This window comes from Mirounga leonina, unplaced genomic scaffold, assembly GCF_011800145.1.
Source record: "Mirounga leonina isolate KUSES-001 unplaced genomic scaffold, KU_Mleo_1.0 Mir_109, whole genome shotgun sequence".
Lineage (NCBI taxonomy): Eukaryota > Metazoa > Chordata > Mammalia > Carnivora > Phocidae > Mirounga > Mirounga leonina.
The window spans coordinates 4,130,353-4,151,113 of record NW_023270244.1 but is presented as its reverse complement, the minus strand read 5'-3'; the positions used below and the strand labels follow the sequence as shown (position 1 = coordinate 4,151,113).

Below are 20,761 nucleotides of genomic sequence, written 5' to 3'. Positions count from 1 at the left end.
TTTCCAGCACATCTACATACCTAGTCAAGTATCCCTTCCCTGGGGCCTCACTGCTTCTCCAATCTCTATCCAGGAGTGAGGCCCAGGTCCTCTTGATCTTGGATCCCCAGCCTGTCTGGGATTTCCCTTTTCCAGGGACACATAGTCTCTAAGCTCTCTTAGTTTCTCCTCCCACTTTCACCTCCCCTGACCAGTTGAATCGTATCAAGTTTGAAAGTGGTGTCTGTGGTAGAAACCAGAGTTTTGACATTTTTTTCTCTATAGCAAAAAACATCTAATCCTATCAGACACAGGCTCTCCTATTGTACTCCGATTTGATTCTATTCTATTCTATTCTTTAGCAAGTGGAAAAGTAGTGTAGTAGGCTCTAAAGTCAAACAGATCTGGTTTAAGTCCCAGCCAGAGTGGCCACTAATTACTTGTGTGAATGAAGCAAGTTCCTTAATTTGTGAGTCTTCCCCCCTTCCTGTCCTGTATTCACCTGCCTCAGAATAGTGGGGATTAAATAAGATAGAACATATAAAGCACTAAGTATCATCACTGCGGAACAAAAATACCAAGTAAATATTAGCTGCTCCTGCTGTTATTACTATATGTAAAGTCTCTAATTCATATTTTATATCATGGGGCTACTGAAAAGATTCAGTGAGTATCTAAGCAAACAGACTTCAATTCCATTTTCAAATGGGGAGAATATTTAGAAGGCACAGAAAACAGAAAAAATGCAAGGCTTACCTAAGCACATAATTTAGTGAGTATACTAAGGTCCATAGAAATAATTTAAGAGTAGTGTAAGCTATGAAATCAAAGCCTTTAGGAAAATATATACTACTTTTCAGTAATGCAGGTAAGAAAGGAATTGACCCCAATTAAATTAAATGATAAACTTAACATTCAGAATAATTGGTTAGTAGAATTTTCAAGAATTGTGTTTTCAGGATAATGATTCTGCTTATCTTTATTCTGCAGTTATTTTCACATTTTTTCCATTTTAATATTCATCTGTAACTTAACAATTGCTAAATGAAGTGGTAAATTCTATAAATACATAAAGGGAATGACATTTTTCAAATATAGTAACCATAGAAGAACCTAACCCTTTGTCAGAAACCCAGCATCTCTTCAACATGACTACGATTCAAAGATTTAATTCTTACTCAACATTTCGATCCTTATTCTTTAGTATAGCTTGCAGGTAATGTTTCTTGCTAATATTATATCTTTTGCTAAAAGATAAATCAAAGAGTTTGATTCTTAATCTCTTGGGTTCTAGCCTAAATTATTAAGAGATTTGTGTAGTAAACACAGGGTCACAAAAATCCAAACCAGGTTCAAATTAATTAAAAAATGAAAGATGTTAATGTACCCTTTTACACTTTTAGCTAAACATCTTGAAAATAATTTTCCCCTAATCAATAGTGTAATAATGAGAGGAATGTTTATACTATGAAGTCAAATATAATTAATTGTAGAATAAATCAATTTTTACAAAATGTATTAGAAGTAGAACTAATAAAATTACTGCAGTATTATCACATTAGTATACAATAATTAAAGAGAAAATGAGCACATCAGATTTAAAGGATAAAAACATGATTTATAATGTCCATAAGGATTAACAACTTACAAGAGAATCACTTATTTCTTTAAACAGTTTTGGTTTATTAAAAAATAGAAGTGTGAAATGACTAAGACTTATTGCTAACTGACCTATTTCAGAAAAAAGCAAGTTGATTATTAGGAAAGCAATTGAGAGCCAAGAGAAATAATCTATCCTAATTGATCATTAATTAATTTTGACTGGTTATTCTTGCTAGACATTTGTATGAAATTATTAATATTGAAAGTACTTTAATAATTTAGCCAAGTATTTGACATAAGTTATTTTAATGATACATGAAAGACATCTTGTTAACATTCTGGAATGAATGACTTTATTCATACCATCATAAATATGATGATCATAATAACAGATTCAAATATGTAGTCTCATTTTTTAAATTAATTACTATGGCATCAGACTGACATTTTACCTAGTGTTGTATAACCTTTTGATATTAATCTTGTTAATTTGAGGTTTGAAATGTAGCCACAGAAATAAATAATGATGAGCCTGAGAAATTATTTAATGTTACAAAGTATATGGGAGCATTGAAGCTGAGGGTGGAGGTGGCAAGGCTTTTTGTTGTATTTTTCATCTGAAAAATTAGAGACTTAATATTCAACAGATGCAATCCTATGTGTGGTTAAACCTCCAACTTTTCTCCAATTAAAACTGCAAAGAAATTCAACAGCATTGAGGCTGACTCTTGGCTTTAGACAGAGAAATGTGACGATCGTTCAAGAGCTCTATCTTAAAAGCTAGATTTTGCTTTTTATAGGAAGAGAAAAATTGCTGCTACTACAAGGAAGAAATAAAATTCTTTCTCAGTGGAAGGATGACTATATTTATTCTGTGGCCAGTCCAGCTGTAGCATAGTGCAATCAAGGGATCATTTTATTTAAAAGGCATTGCAACTGTCACGACCACTGAGCTCCTGGTTGATTAATGTCTTGTCTTATCTAAACTATGACAATTGGATCTGGGAGGCAGGAAAACAAGAAGCACGGCAGGATCTTCAGGGCTGGCATCTTTTCTTTCTCACACTCTTGTTTCCCCATTGAACTAACTGTCTACACGTCCAACAGCATTTATAACTTTTAGGCTCACAGCTGGAAAGACAGACCAGAGAAAGAGCCTTTCACAACTGTCCTAGCAAGATGAGCATACGGAGATGGCCCTTGGGGAGATCACATACTGCTACCTGCGTGAAACCCTGGCCAATACTGTAAGCAGTCATTTTAAAATGATGGAAAAGATACTGTGGTAGCTCATCATTAACAACCAATTTGGGTCCTTAAGTAAATGTTGTCATGGAAAAGGCCACATCAGAAAACCACTTTGTGAAAATCTTTTTTATCATATATTGGAATTGTACCTCATGCCATATAATATATATCAATGTTTATACAAATGCATAATAAACACTGGCGATGTATCATATTATGAAAGATCTTTCAGAAGAGATTACCAATATGCCCCAGTAGTATATTAAAGGTACTTAATATGTAGTAAATTCTTTTGTTATTTTTATAATGCTTTATAATGATTACATTGTTTCTACCTTCTTCTATAAAACTGTAGAATAGAACTGGATAGGTACTCTCTAAGACTTGCTCTAATTTCTAAAATTTTATGATGGAATCTTCTTGGCTCTGAAAGTCCTGTAATACATTTTGCCAATAGTCATAAAAATTCTGACCTGATTAAGCCATAAAGAGTTGACATCAACCCAGATCCTTTTTAGCTACCATTGTTACACAATAGATTTTACTCTGTACCTTAGAAAAACACAGCATAGCGGGCACCTGGGTGGCTCAGTTGGTTAAGCGACTGCCTTCGGCTCAGGTCATGATCCTGGAGTCCCTGGATTGAGTCCCGCATCGGGCTCCCTGCTCGGCAGGGAGCCTGCTTCTCCCTCTGACCCTTCCCCTTCTCATGTGCTCTCTGTCTCTCTCATTTCTCTGTCTCAAATAAATGAATAAAATCTTTAAAAAAAAAAAAAAGAAAAACACAGCATAGCATCTGCCTTGTACACATGGTGATGATTACTAAACCATTCTCATATTCAAAATATATATAGTAAAATCTTCCATTATTTAACAAATCTAACCTGTCATTCATTAATGACAATGTCTGGGACAATCAAAATTTTTTCAGGGGAAAATATTTTGTTTGAGTAATAAAAGGTGGTTAAACACTTAATCAAGAACTTGTTTCCTCTAATAACGAATTAAGATATAGAAAAAACCAATAAGATACACAAAGGACTTTTAAATATTTTTCCTCATTTCTACTGATGTTTTCAACTTATAAAATTCATTTTTGTTAACACTGAATTATGTTAAAAAATAATTTATGATAATCCAGATTTCCATAGCCATTCTTTTTATTTTATTAATTTTATGAATTGGAAACACAGCTAATAGAGGCCAATTTAGTTTCAGTAAATAAGTAATGTCCCGAAGTGGAAACTAATTGCACCTTAGATAATAAAATACATATAATTTGGATGTAATTTCTACAATTAGCCTGAACGTAAGAAACTATTAAGCAGAGAAGCAAAGTAGAATTCTATTAAATAAAAACTATACAGAAAAACAAGATATTAGGGGTGCCTGGGTGTCTCAGTCAGTTAAGTGTCTGCCTTTGGCTCAGGTCATGAACCTAGGGTCCTGGGATTGAGTCCCGAGTTGGTCTCCCTGCTCAGCGGGGAGCCTGCTTCTCCTTCTCCCTCTGCCCCTCCCCACTGCTTGTGTGTTCTCTCTCTGCTCTCTCTCTCAAATAAATAAATAAAATCTTAAAAAAAAAAAAAGAAAAGAAAAACAAGATATTGGGCATTGGGAAGAAAATTCGGGTTTTTTTTTTCCTTCTATTTATATGAGTATCTTTTTCTGGGTACAACATTTTAAAGGAATATTTTGGTTAGACACTTTTCAAGTATGAATCTGGTGTATGATTGTGCATAGAATTCTTCAAAGTATTTAGTGTTACACATTAAGGAAGACACATTAAACCTGCAGGTAAAATCTCATATTTTATTTATACCATGCTAAGGAGAAAGAGTAACATTGTTATAAAAACATGCACCAAACAAAGAAATGAAACTCCAAATGGTGAAGATATTGTTAGGACATAAAAAAATAAAGATGTATATTGGATGACTGTATTCTCAAGCTTACACAAATATCCTTTCAAGAAGTCAGAGCCACATTTTTGAGTCACAGTGACAAGTTTCTTACTGATACTGTATACTATCTTACACTATTTATTTCAACTGAAGAATTTAGTGCGTGCTTGATAAATGAATGATTTCTGTAAGTAATAAAGAAATGGTTTGAAGAAATTAAATTATATTCATGGTAGAATTAACAAATGGAAAGAATTAGAGCAGTTGCCATCAAAAAGTAAGCTTTCATTTAGCATTAGCTATTATTTAACACTCAATTTGAGCATAACAGATCAGTAAAGCTTATACAGCTCAAAACGAATCCTAAATCTTTTAGATTTCCCATTGCAAAACTAGAAAGGACAGAGATAAGTAATCCATTCCAGGTGTATTATATATGAGAAGGAGCTCAGATTTTCGTGGATAATTATTCATCACACATCATCATCATTATTGTGACAGCACGAGTCAACACAGCACTTTACAGAATTAACATGAAGCCCGCCCTACCTGCCTGGCCATCATAAGACAGCAAATGGCAAGCCAAAAATAACAATCCTGTAAGACCCGGAATTCCTTGTCATGGACAACTTCAGTGTTCATGGTCTTTGTTAACCAGTGCAGAGCTGCTAAACAGGCTCACACACTCTGGAAAGTGGTCACAGGATGTTTTCCTGCCTTTAGTTTTCAGAAAATAATAGGAAGGGCATTTTTTTTTAACTTTTTTTTTTTTAAGATTTTATTTATTCATTTGACAGAGAGAGACATTGTGAGAGCAGGAACACAAGCAGGGGGAGTGGGAGAGGGAGAAGCCGGCTTCCCGCAGAGCAGGGAGCCCGATGTGGGGCTTGATCCCAGGACCCTGGGATCATGACCTGAGCTGAAGGCAGACGCTCAATGACTGAGCCACCCAGGTGCCCAGGAAGGGCATTTTTATAAGACTTTATGATTTATTATTTCTAATGTGGTTCTTTCAATGGAAGATAAGGGTCAACTCAAGAGAACTCACAATTTTGTGGTGAAGAAATGGCTGAAGAAGTTTGAAAACAAAGCAGTTTAATAAGCTTGGTTCTGGAATTCATGGTAAGCAAGCCAACTCAATGCTCACTTTGATAGCACATTAAAAAAATATAATTTTTAAGGCCAAGATAAACTTCTTTTTCTTCCAAAATTACCTTTGGTTTTATTTTTCTTAGGTATAACTCTTTAACTTACAATAAAATTTCAAAAGCATTAAAGACTCTTTAAAGAAGTTTATGTTTACAAAAGAAAGTGTGTGTAGTTATTTAGATATTTTAGACGGACATGTCAGTACTTCATGCTAAAATCATCAAGTCATTCATTGCACCATTATCTGATTTAAGTCTTGAGTTCTCATAACTTCCTTAATGTTTTCTTCTTGGAATTGACATTATATAGATGGGAATAAACCAATTCAATGTTGTTAATGACACTACTGGAATATATTTGCACCTCCTTTACATTTTTCAGACACCTTCACAAATGCTGGATACCAAAACCAAGCCACTGCAGCAGACAGGGGAAGAATTACTAGTCCTACTTGACAGGTGAAGGAACTTGGGTTTAGAGGCCCTAACCCTAAGTGACTTGGCATGTGGATACTAGGTGGCAGGGCTAAGACCATCCTTTAAATCCTGTCCCTCAGTTTTGTACTCGCATCACTCAGTATGGCCTATATGATGCTGTAGCAACAGACAATCTCCAGATCCAGAGGTTCAAAACAGCGAAGATGGATTTCTTGCACTTAATACATGTTCATCACAAGATATCTGGGGCTCCCTTTAGTTCTCTCCCTCTGCAACCCAGGATATTGTACCATCCACTATCTGGAAAGTTGCCTGTCACTGGGACAGAGGGAGAGAAAATGGTAGCAAATCACACACTTGCTCTTAAAGTTGCTGCACAGACACTTCTATTCATGGTTCATCAGTCAAAGCATACCTCACAGTCATGTCTAACTGCAAATGGGCAAGCCTATGAGGAAGTGAACCAAACCAGAAATATTTTGTGAATGTCACTGATTACAATAGTCCTTCAAGGCACCAAACATTTGATTCATTCTCCTTCCCATAGGCAATATATACTCATCCCTCCCTGAAGGAGAAAACCCAAAAGTGCCATTTAGTGAGGACCACAAGCACAAAGAGCAGGATCTATGGATGAGATTACAGTGTAGTCTCTACGTCAGGGAGAAATCTGCTTCATGTCTGGGTGTGGCTCCTCTTGAACCAAAACACTTATGAACTAAAAAGGCAAGTAATCTGCTTGCCAAACATCCAGTATACTCTGGTGAAACATGTTCAGGGTAACTTCAGTAACGATTCCTATTAAGAAAAGAGAAGAATGGGAGACACAGCACTTTTGTCTATAGCAGGTGTGAAATCCCAAGGGGCATATATTTTTAGGATCCTCTAATAGACCAAAGGAAGAGAAAAGTTTTTTTTGTTTTTTTTTGTTTGTTTGTTTGTTTGTTTTGTTTTTTAGACCTACAAGGGGCTCTCCAATGCATTTATTCTCTATGGATCTTTGTTCTATCCTCTGAAAAATTCCATCTTTGTCCAAAGATGAACAGTGTTGACCTTACTGGGATACTGAACATTTTCAGGTGGAAGGAAAAAAACAAAGACAATGTGGCAAGTTTCCCTTAAAACCAAAAGTGTGCAGTGTAAGACTGCACTGAAGAATATTATATACTTCTTATATTTTTGGTGTTAAAAATACCCTTTCCTAGGGGCTTCTATATCAGCAATGGGGTGGACTTCATGAATAGTGGTTCCTCTCGTTATTGAACAAGTTTGCGTGAAATATAAATTTTGCATAAAGTCTAACTTTTGTAGCATTGCTGAAATCTCAGGAAAGAAGAAATAACTTTTAAGGGACTAAAAATCGAGTAACAACCCCAAAGCCCCCCAAACAAACAAAGCAACCAGGAGTTGAAACCTGAGCTGCGAGCTATACCTGCACAAATGCGGTGGCCACAAACAAACAGTCTTGCTCTGCCAGTGGCATGTAGAAGGACGTGCACCTGAGATTCTGACATTAAACCTAGGAATCTGGGCTGGGTGGTCTTACATGTCTAGAGCCTTATGGCTCCCAGCAGAATGTGCAAATCCTCTCTGCAAGAAAGTTGAGATTAGCTACATATGAACATCCAATTAAAGGCTACAAAACACAAGGAAACAAGTCACCATGAGTAAATGTCAGTGGAAACATCAAATTAATGTCCTCAAAAACTACAAATATTAGAATGACTAGATACAGAATGTGAAGTATGAAAAAGATCGAAAGAAATTAAAAATAGAATCCCACGAATGCACAGGCAACAACAGACTACCCAAAAGGACAAGGAAGATCAAAAAAGTAAGATGGAACTCTTATAAATGAAAAACATGATTGTTGAAATAAAGAAACACAGTAGTTGAATTTAAGAGAAAATTAGACACAGACAAAGAAATAGCAAGATGGAAAAATACTCAGAATTCAGCCACAAAAAGCAAGAAAATGGAGAATATAAAATAAAGTTTAGGAGATAAAGAAATAGAATAAGATTTAACCTATGTCTAATTGTAGTCCTTAAATGATAGAACAGAGAGAAGAGAGGAGAGGCAATTTTTAGAGTTAATGCTTAAAAATGAAGGGCATAAATCCCAAGCAAAAAGATATATAATGTAGTGAGATAAAGAAATGGTTAAACATTAGAAACATTTCCTTTAAAAATCAGGAAGAAGACAAGCATGCCCACTTTCCCAGCTTTGATTTAACACTGTATTAGCTGTCTGTTCTTGCCACAGCGGTAAGTTGGGTAAGAAGAATAACAAGAATTAGAAAAGAAGGAAAGAAAACTGTTCTAATTCACACTTCGTTGTCTACATAGAAAAACACCCCCTGCCCTCGGCAAACCTACATTTATTAGAAATAATAAGAGAATTTAAGTTATCAAGGATAAATTGGTATTTGGATATAACACCAACAAACAGAAATCAGGCTTATTTTTATACACTAGTCACAAACAGAAGACATATTTTTAAAGCCATTATTTACCACAACAAGAAGAGATATAAGGAATCCAAAAATATATGGAACAAAAGATATGCAAAGCCTATGTGGAAAAAAGTACAAAACTTTTATTGAAAGACATTAAGGAAGATCTAAATTTGCAACATATGTGATGTTCATGGAGAGGAATGCTCAGTACCCTAAACATGTAAGTTTCTTCTAAAGTCAATACAATTCCGATAAAAATTTCAACAAGCTTCTTTGTTGTTGCTTCAGAACTTGAGAAGCGGATTCAGAATTTTCCATGAGAGAGCAAAGGCCCCGTAATAGCCAAGACAGAGAAAGGAGAAAACAATGGTGAATAGCTATAGACAGAACATCTCCAGAACAAGAGCGGGAAGAGAAGAATTTGTCCTTAGACTAACTGATGGTATTAATGCACCTGAAGAAAAAAAATTCCTGAAGGAGCTGTGTCTGTCTGGGAAACCAGAAGTGGTTAGGAGGGACAGTGAGGGGTGGTGGGAAGTAGGAGAGGAATCAGAGAAAAATTGGGGGAAGTGAGTCTGCAAGCATGCCTCTCTGTCAGACAGACACATCCAAGTTTTGCAGTGCAACGTTATTAGAGATCTAAATCAGCAATTTTCCAAAATATTAGTGCAAAACTCCGAAAAGAATTTTTAAAAATTCTGTATTTTTCAAGGTGGCATCTATTATGTTTTAGCATATATTTAAATAGTTACAAAGGATGTAATAGCTGGTGTATTGAAAATAATTACAATGTACAATTTAAATCATTATATTTACTAAGTGTATCTAATGGAATCCCAAATGTTAAAGATTTGATACTCAGCCACCATCTTCCATTTAGAAAAGACATGAGCCACTTTATCTCTAAATCAGAAATTTTACATTGTTCCTATTTTACTTGAACTTCTATTTTTATTCCACTTTCCCACAGAGTTTTCTACTTACATAAAATATTTTTATGCTTGAGGTCTTCATTGCTCATCCTATCATGCTTCTCTCCAGCAAGCATATAAGCATAAATTGGAATTTTATACATTTTTACATTTCACGTGACTATAAGATTTAACGGTCAAGAGTTTTCTTTTAGATTGCATTGTTAAAATTGTTAGTAGTATACAATTGATAACAAAATAAGCCTATGACGAATTGTAACAGATCAATATTAAAGATTGAGAATAAAATTTTCCTGGAAATGAATCTCATAATCAGATAGACGAGCCCTTTTTTCCTCCAATTGATTTATGTATCCATGAACAAATACTAATGCTAGAATGAGACAGTTCTCAACATCAAGTCTACTTCTGCTATGTAAGCAACTGAGCCCCTGGTTCATTGATTGTAGCAACATCAACACCAATGAATTTAATTGTCCCTTTGGCCCCCAGATGGTTTTTATACCGAGGGGCAATGCTGTAGTGCGGATGGCTAACACAAGTGGGAGAAGGTGACTGTGAAAGGGCATCAATGTGAGGCCCAGACAACAGGCACCTTAGGTAATCAGCTTTAGGATGGGGAATGTAAGTTGAAGATCTTAGCAATGATTCCTTTAACACTGTCCAAGCCTATAAAACTTTGGAAAGATTTGTGTGCCACTGTTTGAGGACCATGGATTCAAGTCATGTAACTAATTCCTCTGGCTGATTTTCTTGCTCAGTAAGGAGCCCTTTGATTTTAATGTCATTTGAATGTCTCTAGGCCTATGTGTAATATAAAGGTCACATTAACAGTAACTACTCAAATTGCACTTCACTTCATCCCCACCTGCTGACAAACCTCTCATCCTTTGCAAAATCTACCTACCTCACCTGCCATCCAAGCGCCCAAGCAATGGCTCTGAAGTGTTCAGATAAACCCACATGGCCAGTTTTCATCTCTTGCTGGGCATAGGCACTAGCGCATTACAGCTGTGCTTTCACACTTTCACATACTAAAATGTACTGGAAACGAATCAAACGTAAGTCAAAAATTGGAAGCCAAAAAATGTATTGTTATTTTGCCAGGTAACAATCTTTTAAAAGACCGTACGTTATCACCATTGTTTAACTTGTACAAGAACATTTCAAATACCTTAGAATGATTTCTATTATGACATGTTGGAGGTATGCAAAAGAATATATGCAATATATATGTAAGTTACTAGGTAAACATTAAAATAAATACCTGGGAACCCATTACCCAGCTTAAGAACTAAAACATTACTAGTAGCTTTGTGTTTGTATGCTCTGTCTCCCTCCCATCCCCCTGCCTTTCTCCCAGAGATAGTCACTATTCTGAGTTTTGTTCTTAGTACTCTCTTCCTTTTAAAATATAAGCTTTTTATTACATGTGTTCCTAAACAAAATATTGTTTAGATATCTTATTCTGCTTTGTAAAAAGTACATAGTCTATGTACGCCTCTGCAACTGATTCCTTCATTCAATATTTCCAAGATTCAGCCATGATGTTACATATATCTATGGTTTACTCATTTTTACTGACATATGTCATTGGGTACACCACCACAATTTTTTTTATCCATTGTCTTGAAATGAACGTTTGGATTGTTTTATATTTTTGCTATTACAAACGTGTTGCTGGCACACATTTGTAAGAAGTTCCTTAAGGATATATGTACCTCAGAGTGGAATGGCTTGGTATATACATTTTTAACTTTACAAGATAGTTTTGAATTTTTTCCAAAGAAATTGCACAAATTTACATCTCCTCTATCAGTGTATAATATCTTTTTGACCTGTAAATTCCCCAGTCCTTAGTATTATCAAACTTCTTAATATTTACCAATCTAGTAACTATAAAATATTACCTTGTTCGGGTCTTAACCTGTAAATTACAAATTTGCAAATTTACAGATTAAAACTGATAATAAAGTTGAGCAACTTTTCACATTTTATTTGCCACTTGGGTTTAATCTACAATATCCCTACCATAACATTTGACTATTTTCCAGTCAGATATTTATTGATTTGTATTTCTTTATAATATAATCGAGGTATTAATTATTTTTCAGTGGTAGGTGGTGTATCTTGAATATACTCAACCCTATTCATATAAACTTTTCTCATTCAGATCTCAGTGTTCTGTGGGTCCTGTACATCGGCCCATCATAGGTGCTGATGCTTCCTTCCTACAGTAGCAGTGTCTCATGTTTTTGTGGATAACCGGTTTACAAAGCACTCTCACAAATCTTATCTCATTTGAGTCTCCCAACAACTTTTAAAAAAACTAACTAGGTATTATTATACTTGTTTTTATAGATAAGGACACTGAGTGGCTTGCCCAAGGTCATAGAGCTAATAAGTCCTCAGATTCTGTATTCCATATCCTCCTTATGATTATATGATGCTTCTGTGTTTGTAGATTATGGCCTATTCATTTAAGCAAATGCTGCACCTCTCCTTGGCATCTTTACTTGTTTCTTCCTTTTTTTCTTTTTTTTTTGTATATAATTCAAAATACGGCTCTAGTCTATGAAGTTCATTTTAAATGCATTGCCTATGAGATAACAGATGAATAGAGGAATCATCAAGAGAATTTTTGAATAGGAGTTTTTTAAGAGAGTCTAGGAGGATATTAGAAACCACAACAGTTATCTGTTCTGGGGCAGATCACATTTTTAAACATAATAGGTCTATTATGTAAGAGAGCTGATTTCCAGTTCAGTATTTTCTTTTCTTTTGACCTTTTAGAGATTTAAAAAGGGGAATGCAGGGATTAAGAGAAGAAAAATTTGCTTTAACATTTATTAGTATTATCTAAATTGGCTGTCCTATGTCAAATACTGATTTTATATTTATTAATTATTAAATATTATCTATTTGTTATATTAGAGATAACAAATACTTATAATTAGTCTTGCATGTTGAACTTATCATGGGAAGTAATATTGGTAGAACAGTAATCCCATCATTCACAATTCATCTGAAGCTTTTATACCTGGGCAATTGGGTAGGCATCCATTGACTGTGGGAGCCCAAGGAGGGTGGGATGTTAGCTCTCAAATGAGAGATGACCAAATGCTATTTTTCAAACAGTTGAGATGGTAAAATGTCATACTTTTTACTTTCTGGGAGTTGTTAAAGTCATTCATTCATTCATCCATCCATTCATTCATTCTCAAGCTAACCAAACTACTCATGTGAAATCTTTAAGCTTTTGGTAGTTTCCATCTCTTTTGATGTACATCACATACACCAGAGAAACCTATGTTTGATGAAACTACCAGAGGGACCTGGGGATAAATAAGGAAACAGCATTCCTGCTCTGAGGTATTTTAATCACCAGGTAATAGTTATATCTTAAACACTTCCTGGACACATCCCTTGATGAATAATAAAGAGATAGGACTACATTATATCTTCTCCAAAGAGAAAGGTCTTTAATAGCAACTGTCAATTCCACAGGTAATTACTAAATATGGCTTCTCCTCGAGTATCATAAATAAATGCATCTCCAGTTAGTATTTACTCATCAAATATTCCTACATCCATGTCCAATTTAAAATTGGTTGGCTTGCCTCTCTTTCCATAAAGTGATGGCTTCTATAAGTATTTTGGTTTGAGTCTGAGAGCTGTGTGTGTTATATGAGAAATAATATATGTCTGATGATGAGCTCCCTGTGTGTATTTCCTTTATGAGTCAGGTACTCTACTAGGCTCATGCAGTTCATTTTGAATAGGGGATAATTATACCACAAAGTGGTAAGCAGAAGAGAGGGGTGTGCATTGGGGGAAGGGTACCTAATGACTTTGGAATTCAGATCTGTGTTTGAAGAGAATGAGGTGAACTCATTGTTGGTAATTTTGAGCTATACACATTTTATAGTTGTGTGTAAGGATATGGGTCATTGTTAATGACCCATACATTCCTAATGTAAGGGGAGGGTCATTCCTAGCTGGGAAGCTTCTAGTATCATCTTTTCCAGAGGGCCTCAAATAACCTATTTGAAGGGACAGGCACTCTTCATTTTTTCAGAAGTAAATCTTCAAACCAACTGCTTAAAAAGAGCCTTGTGGATAATGTGGATAATTTATGGAAGGAAAAGTGCCCAAGGCCTTCTATGAGGTGATGGTGGGAGGGTTATTTGGTTAATTTTGCACTTAGGAGAAAAAAATGTCAAAAGTCAAAGAGGAGTCCTGTTGCCTTTTCAAGGGTAAGTCAGGATAGGCCAGGACAATGGATTATAAGGATCTTACAAGGGCCTGAAATGTTTAGCACTTCAATTTTTATTTTTAAAGATTCCATACTTTCCCATTATGATTAATAATAAAACTCTTTAAAAAAGAGTCTTTGTATTGGGGTGGGGGGTGCCTGGGTGGCCCAGGCCGTTAAGCGTCTGCCTCCTGCTCAGGTATGGTCCAGAGTCCACAGATCAAGCCCCACAAAGGGCTCCCTGCTCAGTGGGGAGTCTACTTCTCTCTCTCCCTCTGCTCCTGCCCCCTGTTCGGGCTCTCTCTCTCGCTCTCTCTCTCAAATAAATACATAAAATCTTTTTTTGAAAAACAGTCTTTGTATTGGTCTTTAGGGACAGCAAAAAATGGGGCTCTGGGAAAATAATACGTCATTCGGCTATCACCTTGGATGCTGGTGGGGAAGGAGTAATGAAATAAGTATTTTGCAAGAAAAGAATAAACTGCTTTCAAGAAAGAAGTCTTTGCAAGAAGAACAGACTACTTGGGTGTGTGTGGTGGGGTCTCTGGAATTATAAAGAAACACTGGGGACAAAAGAAAAGACCTTGGTATCTCACCAGCCGGGGTTATAGGGCCCTGGTCTCCGAGTGACCCTGTGCTGTGTGAGAGCGCTGGGAGCAGTGTCCCTTGGTTCTCTGGGAATGAGGCCATAGGCTCCTGGTGACACCGTGTGTCCCTGAGTCGTCCGTAAGAACGCAGGGACTGCAGCCAGCCCGAGGGCTGTGGAGGGAGAGCCTGCACTGGGATGCAGGCAAAATGCACTCAGCGCCAAGGGCGTGCCTCGAACGCCACCAGCAGAAACCCTGTGCCGGGCCCGGTGCGCTTCGTGGCCGGCGCTCTCCCCACCGCCCGGCCCACTCCCGTCCCAAGCCCGCCCACGCCCCAGTCACGGCCTTAAGTCGGCCCTCGGCTCCCACTTCTCCGCGGGCACGGAGAGCTCGGGTCCCCGCCCGCTTCCAGCTCGGGAGGCCCGGGCGCGGGCGCTCCCACTGCGCGTGCGCCCTCCGGCGGCAAGCCCCCCGCGCCCCTCCCCCCGCGGCCGGACTTGGTGCGGCCGGGACGGCGGTTGGCGTCCTCCGCGGCCCCAGCGAGCGGCGGGCTTTTCAAATCTTACCTTTGGAGGAGTGGCGGCGGCCTTGGCTGTGGCGCTGGAGATGGAGGGGCAGGCCGTGAGGGGTCCCGAGCTCCGCCTGGCGGGCCTTCCCGCCCAGCAGGTGAGTGAGGAAGGGCCCGGCTTCGAGTCCTCAAGCCACCGTTGTGCCTCGTCGTCGAGAAACCGCCACCGCGCGTCTCCTATTCAGCCGTGGCCAGAAACAAAGGGAAGGACGAGGAGGCCGACTTTTGAGGCCCCGAGGGAGCTTAGGAATCTCCTCACCCCCCACGGCCCCCGATTCTTATGGAGGAGGCAGACCCGAATCGGGAAGCGATGCCAGAGTTCCGCCGCGCGTTTCCGGGCGCACCTGCCCGCGGCTTCCCTCCACCCTCCAGGGTGTGGACCCCCCAGTGTAGGCGATGCCGGGGGAAGGGAGGCCCCGCGATTTCCGAGAAGTGCCCTCGAGGCCAGGAGAGGCCAGGTTGCTTTTACTCGATTTGACGGGAACACAAGTACTGGCGCGCTGTCTACGCACGACAGAAACTTGAGGGGACGGGGTGGAGGAGCAAAGTGCAACCTTGGAACTCTAGAAAAAGTTGGTTTGATAGTGGATTCTTTTTGAATTGGTAAGAAAGAAGCTTGATAGTTTGCTATTTCGCCATGTAAAATGTGTGTTAGAAACCTTTTTTACTTAATAGAGACCAACATTTTTTCGTAGGGAAGTCAGTTATTAAAATGCTATATTTTCCCCTTAACCATAATTTTAAAGTCTTAAAACTGATGTCTTTAAGCTGGATCTTCACTTCTGTTTTAATCTCCACCTTCTTTTACCTACTTCTGAGATAGATTAAACCATATGAAAATACCAGTTTTGTAGGTCAAAATTGGTAGACTAGTGGCAATTTTATATGGTCCAACCTATTATCTTTGCTTAGAAACCTGGCAGAGCCTTTCCTTAGAAACTTATTCTTTGTTAGAAGTCTCAGTAGATGCAACATTGTTAGTAAATCTTCAATAACACTGAGAAAAATAAGTAAGACATTAAGAATCATTATGCAGAAAAGTCCAACTCCTTTATTAGTAATGCTGTTTTATGCCAGTATTTTCAAAAATTTCAAACATTTTAATGTAAAATACTTCTTTTTCTGTCCTATCCGTTATGTACTTTGGCTGTCCCAATTGTTCTGTTCTGTTTTTTTTTTTTTTTAAGATTTTATTTATTTGACAGAGAGAGAAAGAGAGAGCGAGAGAGGGAACACAAGCAGGGGGAATGGGAGAGGGAGAAGCAGATTTTCTGCTGAAAAAGGGAGCCTGATATGGGGCTCCAATTCCAGGAGCCGAAGGCAGATGCTTAAGGACTCAGCCACCCAGGCGCCCTGGCTGTCCCGATTGTTAACAGAATCTTGATTTCTAGTGAATTGGCAATCTGTTGAGGTTCTTGTGTGTATTACATAGGTGTTTGTATAGTCGTTCAAGTATATTTATTTTGTTGTGTTCAGCAATAATATTTAGGAATTACACAAAAGAGAGAAGAGGGTAAGGTCATGAAAGAAGTTTAGCTACATGGAATGAAAATAAATGTTTAAAAATACACAAGGCTGGATTATTTTCATGTGAAAAGGTACAGTATTTAGTGCTTTCTTAGGCAGTAAGAAAAGCAAATAATCGAGTTGTGGAATTCCTTCTGTTCGGATCTTGGATAAAAACTGCAGAATAGTAATAGGTTTCAACCTATTACTGAGGGTCAGTAAGAGAATTTTATACATCACTAACTGAATTTTTATTTGCTGTTTTTCCTTTGATATTAATGAACCTGCCATCTAATAAGGATAGGACCAAAAATTATTGGGTGGTCGTAACACTATGAAACACCTCTGCTCAAACCTTGGAGTCATCTATGAGTACACACAGCATAGAGTATTGGCTTTAGAGTCAGATTAAGGTCAAATCCAACTCTGCTTGTTGTACAACCTTGAATAAGTTATCTGTCTTTTCTAAGTCCTTGGTTTCCACAGTTGTAAAATGGGTAAGATGGTTATTCCAGAAAGTTGCTGGGAGTTGAGAACTTCTTTAAAATACTTAGCATAGTACCCAACACTCAGAATGTGCTTGAGAGAAAACTCTTTTTCTTACCATCTTCTGTCCCATTCATCTGAGATGTTGGGGCACCTACCTTTTCTTACAAATACTGAAGCTTTTGAAATCTTAATAAAAATGAAATTCAAGAAGTAATGCTATTGGTGCCAGCAGGCCGGGTCAGAAGACCCAGTTGTTGTGTGTGTGGGGGGGTGTCTCGCAAGACCAGCCCAGAGGGTCCTTAGCTTCCTGCAGGATGGAACTCTCACATGAGCCCACGGAGGTGAAAAAGTTCATTGAAGATATAGAGAGAGCAGATACAGACAAATGCCCAGGAAACTCAGAAAGACAAGGAGCATGAGTCTTGTCTTAGTTTGGGGTCTGGGGGTTTTTACTGAGGATGATGGTCTGGTGTATGTGTCCTCTCAGGCATCCAAGAACCGGTTAGAACAAAGAGGAGGACCCAAGTGTTATTGCTTGGAGCTGGGGTTGGGGCGGGAGGTGTCTTCGTGTCTAGATGTCTAGCGCTGGTGGTCTGGAATACACATATGGTAGATCCCTCCAGTCATTCTCATCTGGGTCTTCCTTAGATGTTATCTGTTCTAGAGAAATCATGAACTCCTTGTCCCTTACAAGGAGGAAATACTCTTTGCATTACAAGGCATATGTAAAGTGGGGTGTGGGTGCAAGTCCTAGCAAGAATAGAAGCAGGAAAAGGAGCAAAAAGGAGATTTTTTATGGAGTTCTTCAGTTTCCCTGTCTCATTATCTCATTTCAGCAAAGTAAACGTATACAGAAACATGAATTTAAGAATTCTTTCTCTAATGCCATTCCCCAGAATGACCACTATTGACGATTTCCAGACTTTTTCTGTACATAAACAATACTTAAAATAACACGCAATTTCTTTTAGAAGAAGGATGTATGCTATATATCCTCTTTTGCAGTCTTTTTCATCATGGTCACTTAGCAAACATGGTTTAACTATATCCATTGTGTGGGTGATAGTTTCTATCTGGATTACTACAGTTGTCTTACTAGCAGCCCAACTTCATTTTTTTTTTTAAAGTCCGTGCTTAGTTTCAAAACTAAGGCCATTTTCTTTGCACTTCCTTTGTCCCATTCTAGCTCTTCAAACCCAGTATCTTTCTGTTTTCTACATAATTTACAATTGCACTTTTAAGTCCTTTCCCTATTTCATTTTTAGCCTTGCCCTGTATATTTTTATTAGCCTGACTTTAGATACCTACATGATCAGGACAGTGTCATGAGCTTCATTTGACTTGATTACAAGGAAGCTCTCATTTAGAAAATTGAAGAAGAAATGGCAAGAGGGGGGTTTTCCCCCCATTCTTTGCTTTCTGGAGACTTGCTTTCATATGGGTATATGCTTTTGTCTGGGGTCCTACTCAGTCTCAACTCTGCCATTATGATTGAGGCAGCGGCAGTAGGGATTTTAACTTCCTCCTGTTCCACTTTGAGGTTGAGTAAGCATCATCCTTGAGCACTCAGTCTGTGCTCTCATTACAGGATCATTGTTCTCACTGTGGATAGCACATCAACTCTTACCGCAGGAGCACTTTGCACCCCTTACTAACTAAAATTAACTTCTTTGACTCCATAAAGACTTTCTTGGCTGGAGTAATAGCACTTGACTAGAGAGGTTTTTCTCTGTGTGTGAAGTATAGATGTGTACTAAAGTTGCATGGGGAACACAAAACTAGCTAACACCACAGCTCTCTCTCTCTCTTTTTTTTTACACCGCAGGACATGCGAAAGCATACATACACTTAACAATTCATGCCACTCACGTCAGCCCTCCCAGATCCACATCTGCTCACTGTAGAATAGGAGAGGTAAGCTAGTTTACTATGAATGTTAATTTGGCTGGGTTAGGGATCAGCGAACTCTTTCTGTAAAAGAACAGGTAGGTAAATATTTTCAGCTTTGTGGGCCACGTGGTCTTATTTGAAATCACTCACCTCTGCCAATGTAGTTTGAAAGTAGCCTTAGATAATACAAATGGGTGTGACTGTGCCCCAGTACAAGTTTATTTACAAAAAGACAAGCATTGACTGGGCTATAGTTTGCTAATCCCTGCTCTAAAGGATAGAATTCTAATGTTAATATGTTAGATATATCTCATTATCATATATCCTTAATGAATATTTAACCTTACAAATAAGGGGATTTAAAAAAAGAAGCCCTAACTTTGCATTTCATTTCTGCACTATTTCCCAAGCCTCTATAGTTTTATAGTCTATCAATAAGTGATGAAAAGAAGATAATCTTCATTTATAAGAGGGAAACCTTAGAAGCCCAAACTGATTCTTTAATGTGTTTGTGGCCACCTGCTGGTTCCTTGAGGTTGTTGCAACTTTCCAGATTGCTATGGAATTTCAAGTACTACAGCAGTGGATCTCTACCCTGGCTGTACATTGAATCACCAGAGGAACTTAAAAAAAACAGCACCAACAAAAACTCAGGCTCGGGCGCCTGGGTGGCTCAGTCGGTTAAGCGTCTGCCTTCGGCTCAGGTCATGATCCCAGAGTCCTGGGATCGAGCCCCACATCGGGCTCCCGGCTCAGCGAGGAGCCTGCTTCTCCCTCTCCCTCTGCCTTTCTCCCTGCTCATGCTCTCTCTCTGTCTCTGTATCTCTGTGTCTCAAATGAATAAATAAAATCTTTAAAAAAACAAAACAAAACAAAAACAAAAACTCAGGCTCCACCTCCCGAGAGTCTAATTGTTTTGGGGTGAGTCTTAACTTAGGTACTTTTATAAGGCCCTTCCCCACATTCTAATGTGCAGCCAGCTTTAAGAACCGCTGCGCTGGTTGAACTGGCTGCCTCACAGTAACATTTAAAAAGCAAAATTGAATTTAATGGCAGCAGATGGTATTTGTTTATATTTGAGTTGTGGGATAAAGCTATTCATCCTGGTTTCACATTGTTCTCTGCATGCACTCTCCAATACTAACCAGTCTGCCAGAGCTTATTTCTATACACATATGGGTCCCATGGACAATTCTTATAATTAATTATTAATTACATTAAAGAAGAATTTACTTTGGGACTGACAAAGTCATAAAAAGATGAAACAGAATTGTTGAAATTCAGCCTTGTGTAAAGAAGGAAACAAGCAAACAACTACATTTATATAGTATACCAGTTTTGAGTTCTACTACTAAAGAAGGTTTTTTTGTGGTAATTACATGATGTAATTACAGAAGGTCATTAAACAGATCTGTTTTTCTGCTTATGAATAGTGCATTTGATTGATTTGGATAGTCAAGTTAAATCATCTACTGCAACTTCTCTTTTAGGGTTATTTTCATAGACTTGCCCTCCTAACTTTTAGGTTTTCCTTTTGAAAAGATTGTCTTTTTAATATCTGGAACTTCTGTTATTAGATTCCGTTTACATTTTTTGATACAGATTTTGATCTAATTAAAAGGTAAATTATAACATTCATTTTTTACCACAGAAGCCAGGATGGTCACTTTACTTTTAGAAATAGACATACTGGAGCATTATTATGTTTGTAGTATAGTAAAGAGTATCCAATGATTTTTAATTTTTTAAAAAGCCACTGT

General features: G+C 37.9%; 1 protein-coding gene across 1 annotated transcript in view; it reads left to right on the top strand.

Annotated features, from left to right (window-relative positions):
• Nucleotides 1-15,126: 15,126 nt before the first annotated feature.
• Nucleotides 15,127-20,761, top strand: part of LOC118020073 (rhotekin-2) — a 73,225-nt gene continuing 67,590 nt past the window's right edge. Inside the window, exon 1 of the mRNA XM_035019937.1 lies at nucleotides 15,127-15,214. Coding sequence (XP_034875828.1) covers nucleotides 15,155-15,214 — 60 coding nt within the window. The 5' untranslated portion in view covers nucleotides 15,127-15,154. The remainder of the gene's footprint in view (nucleotides 15,215-20,761) is intronic.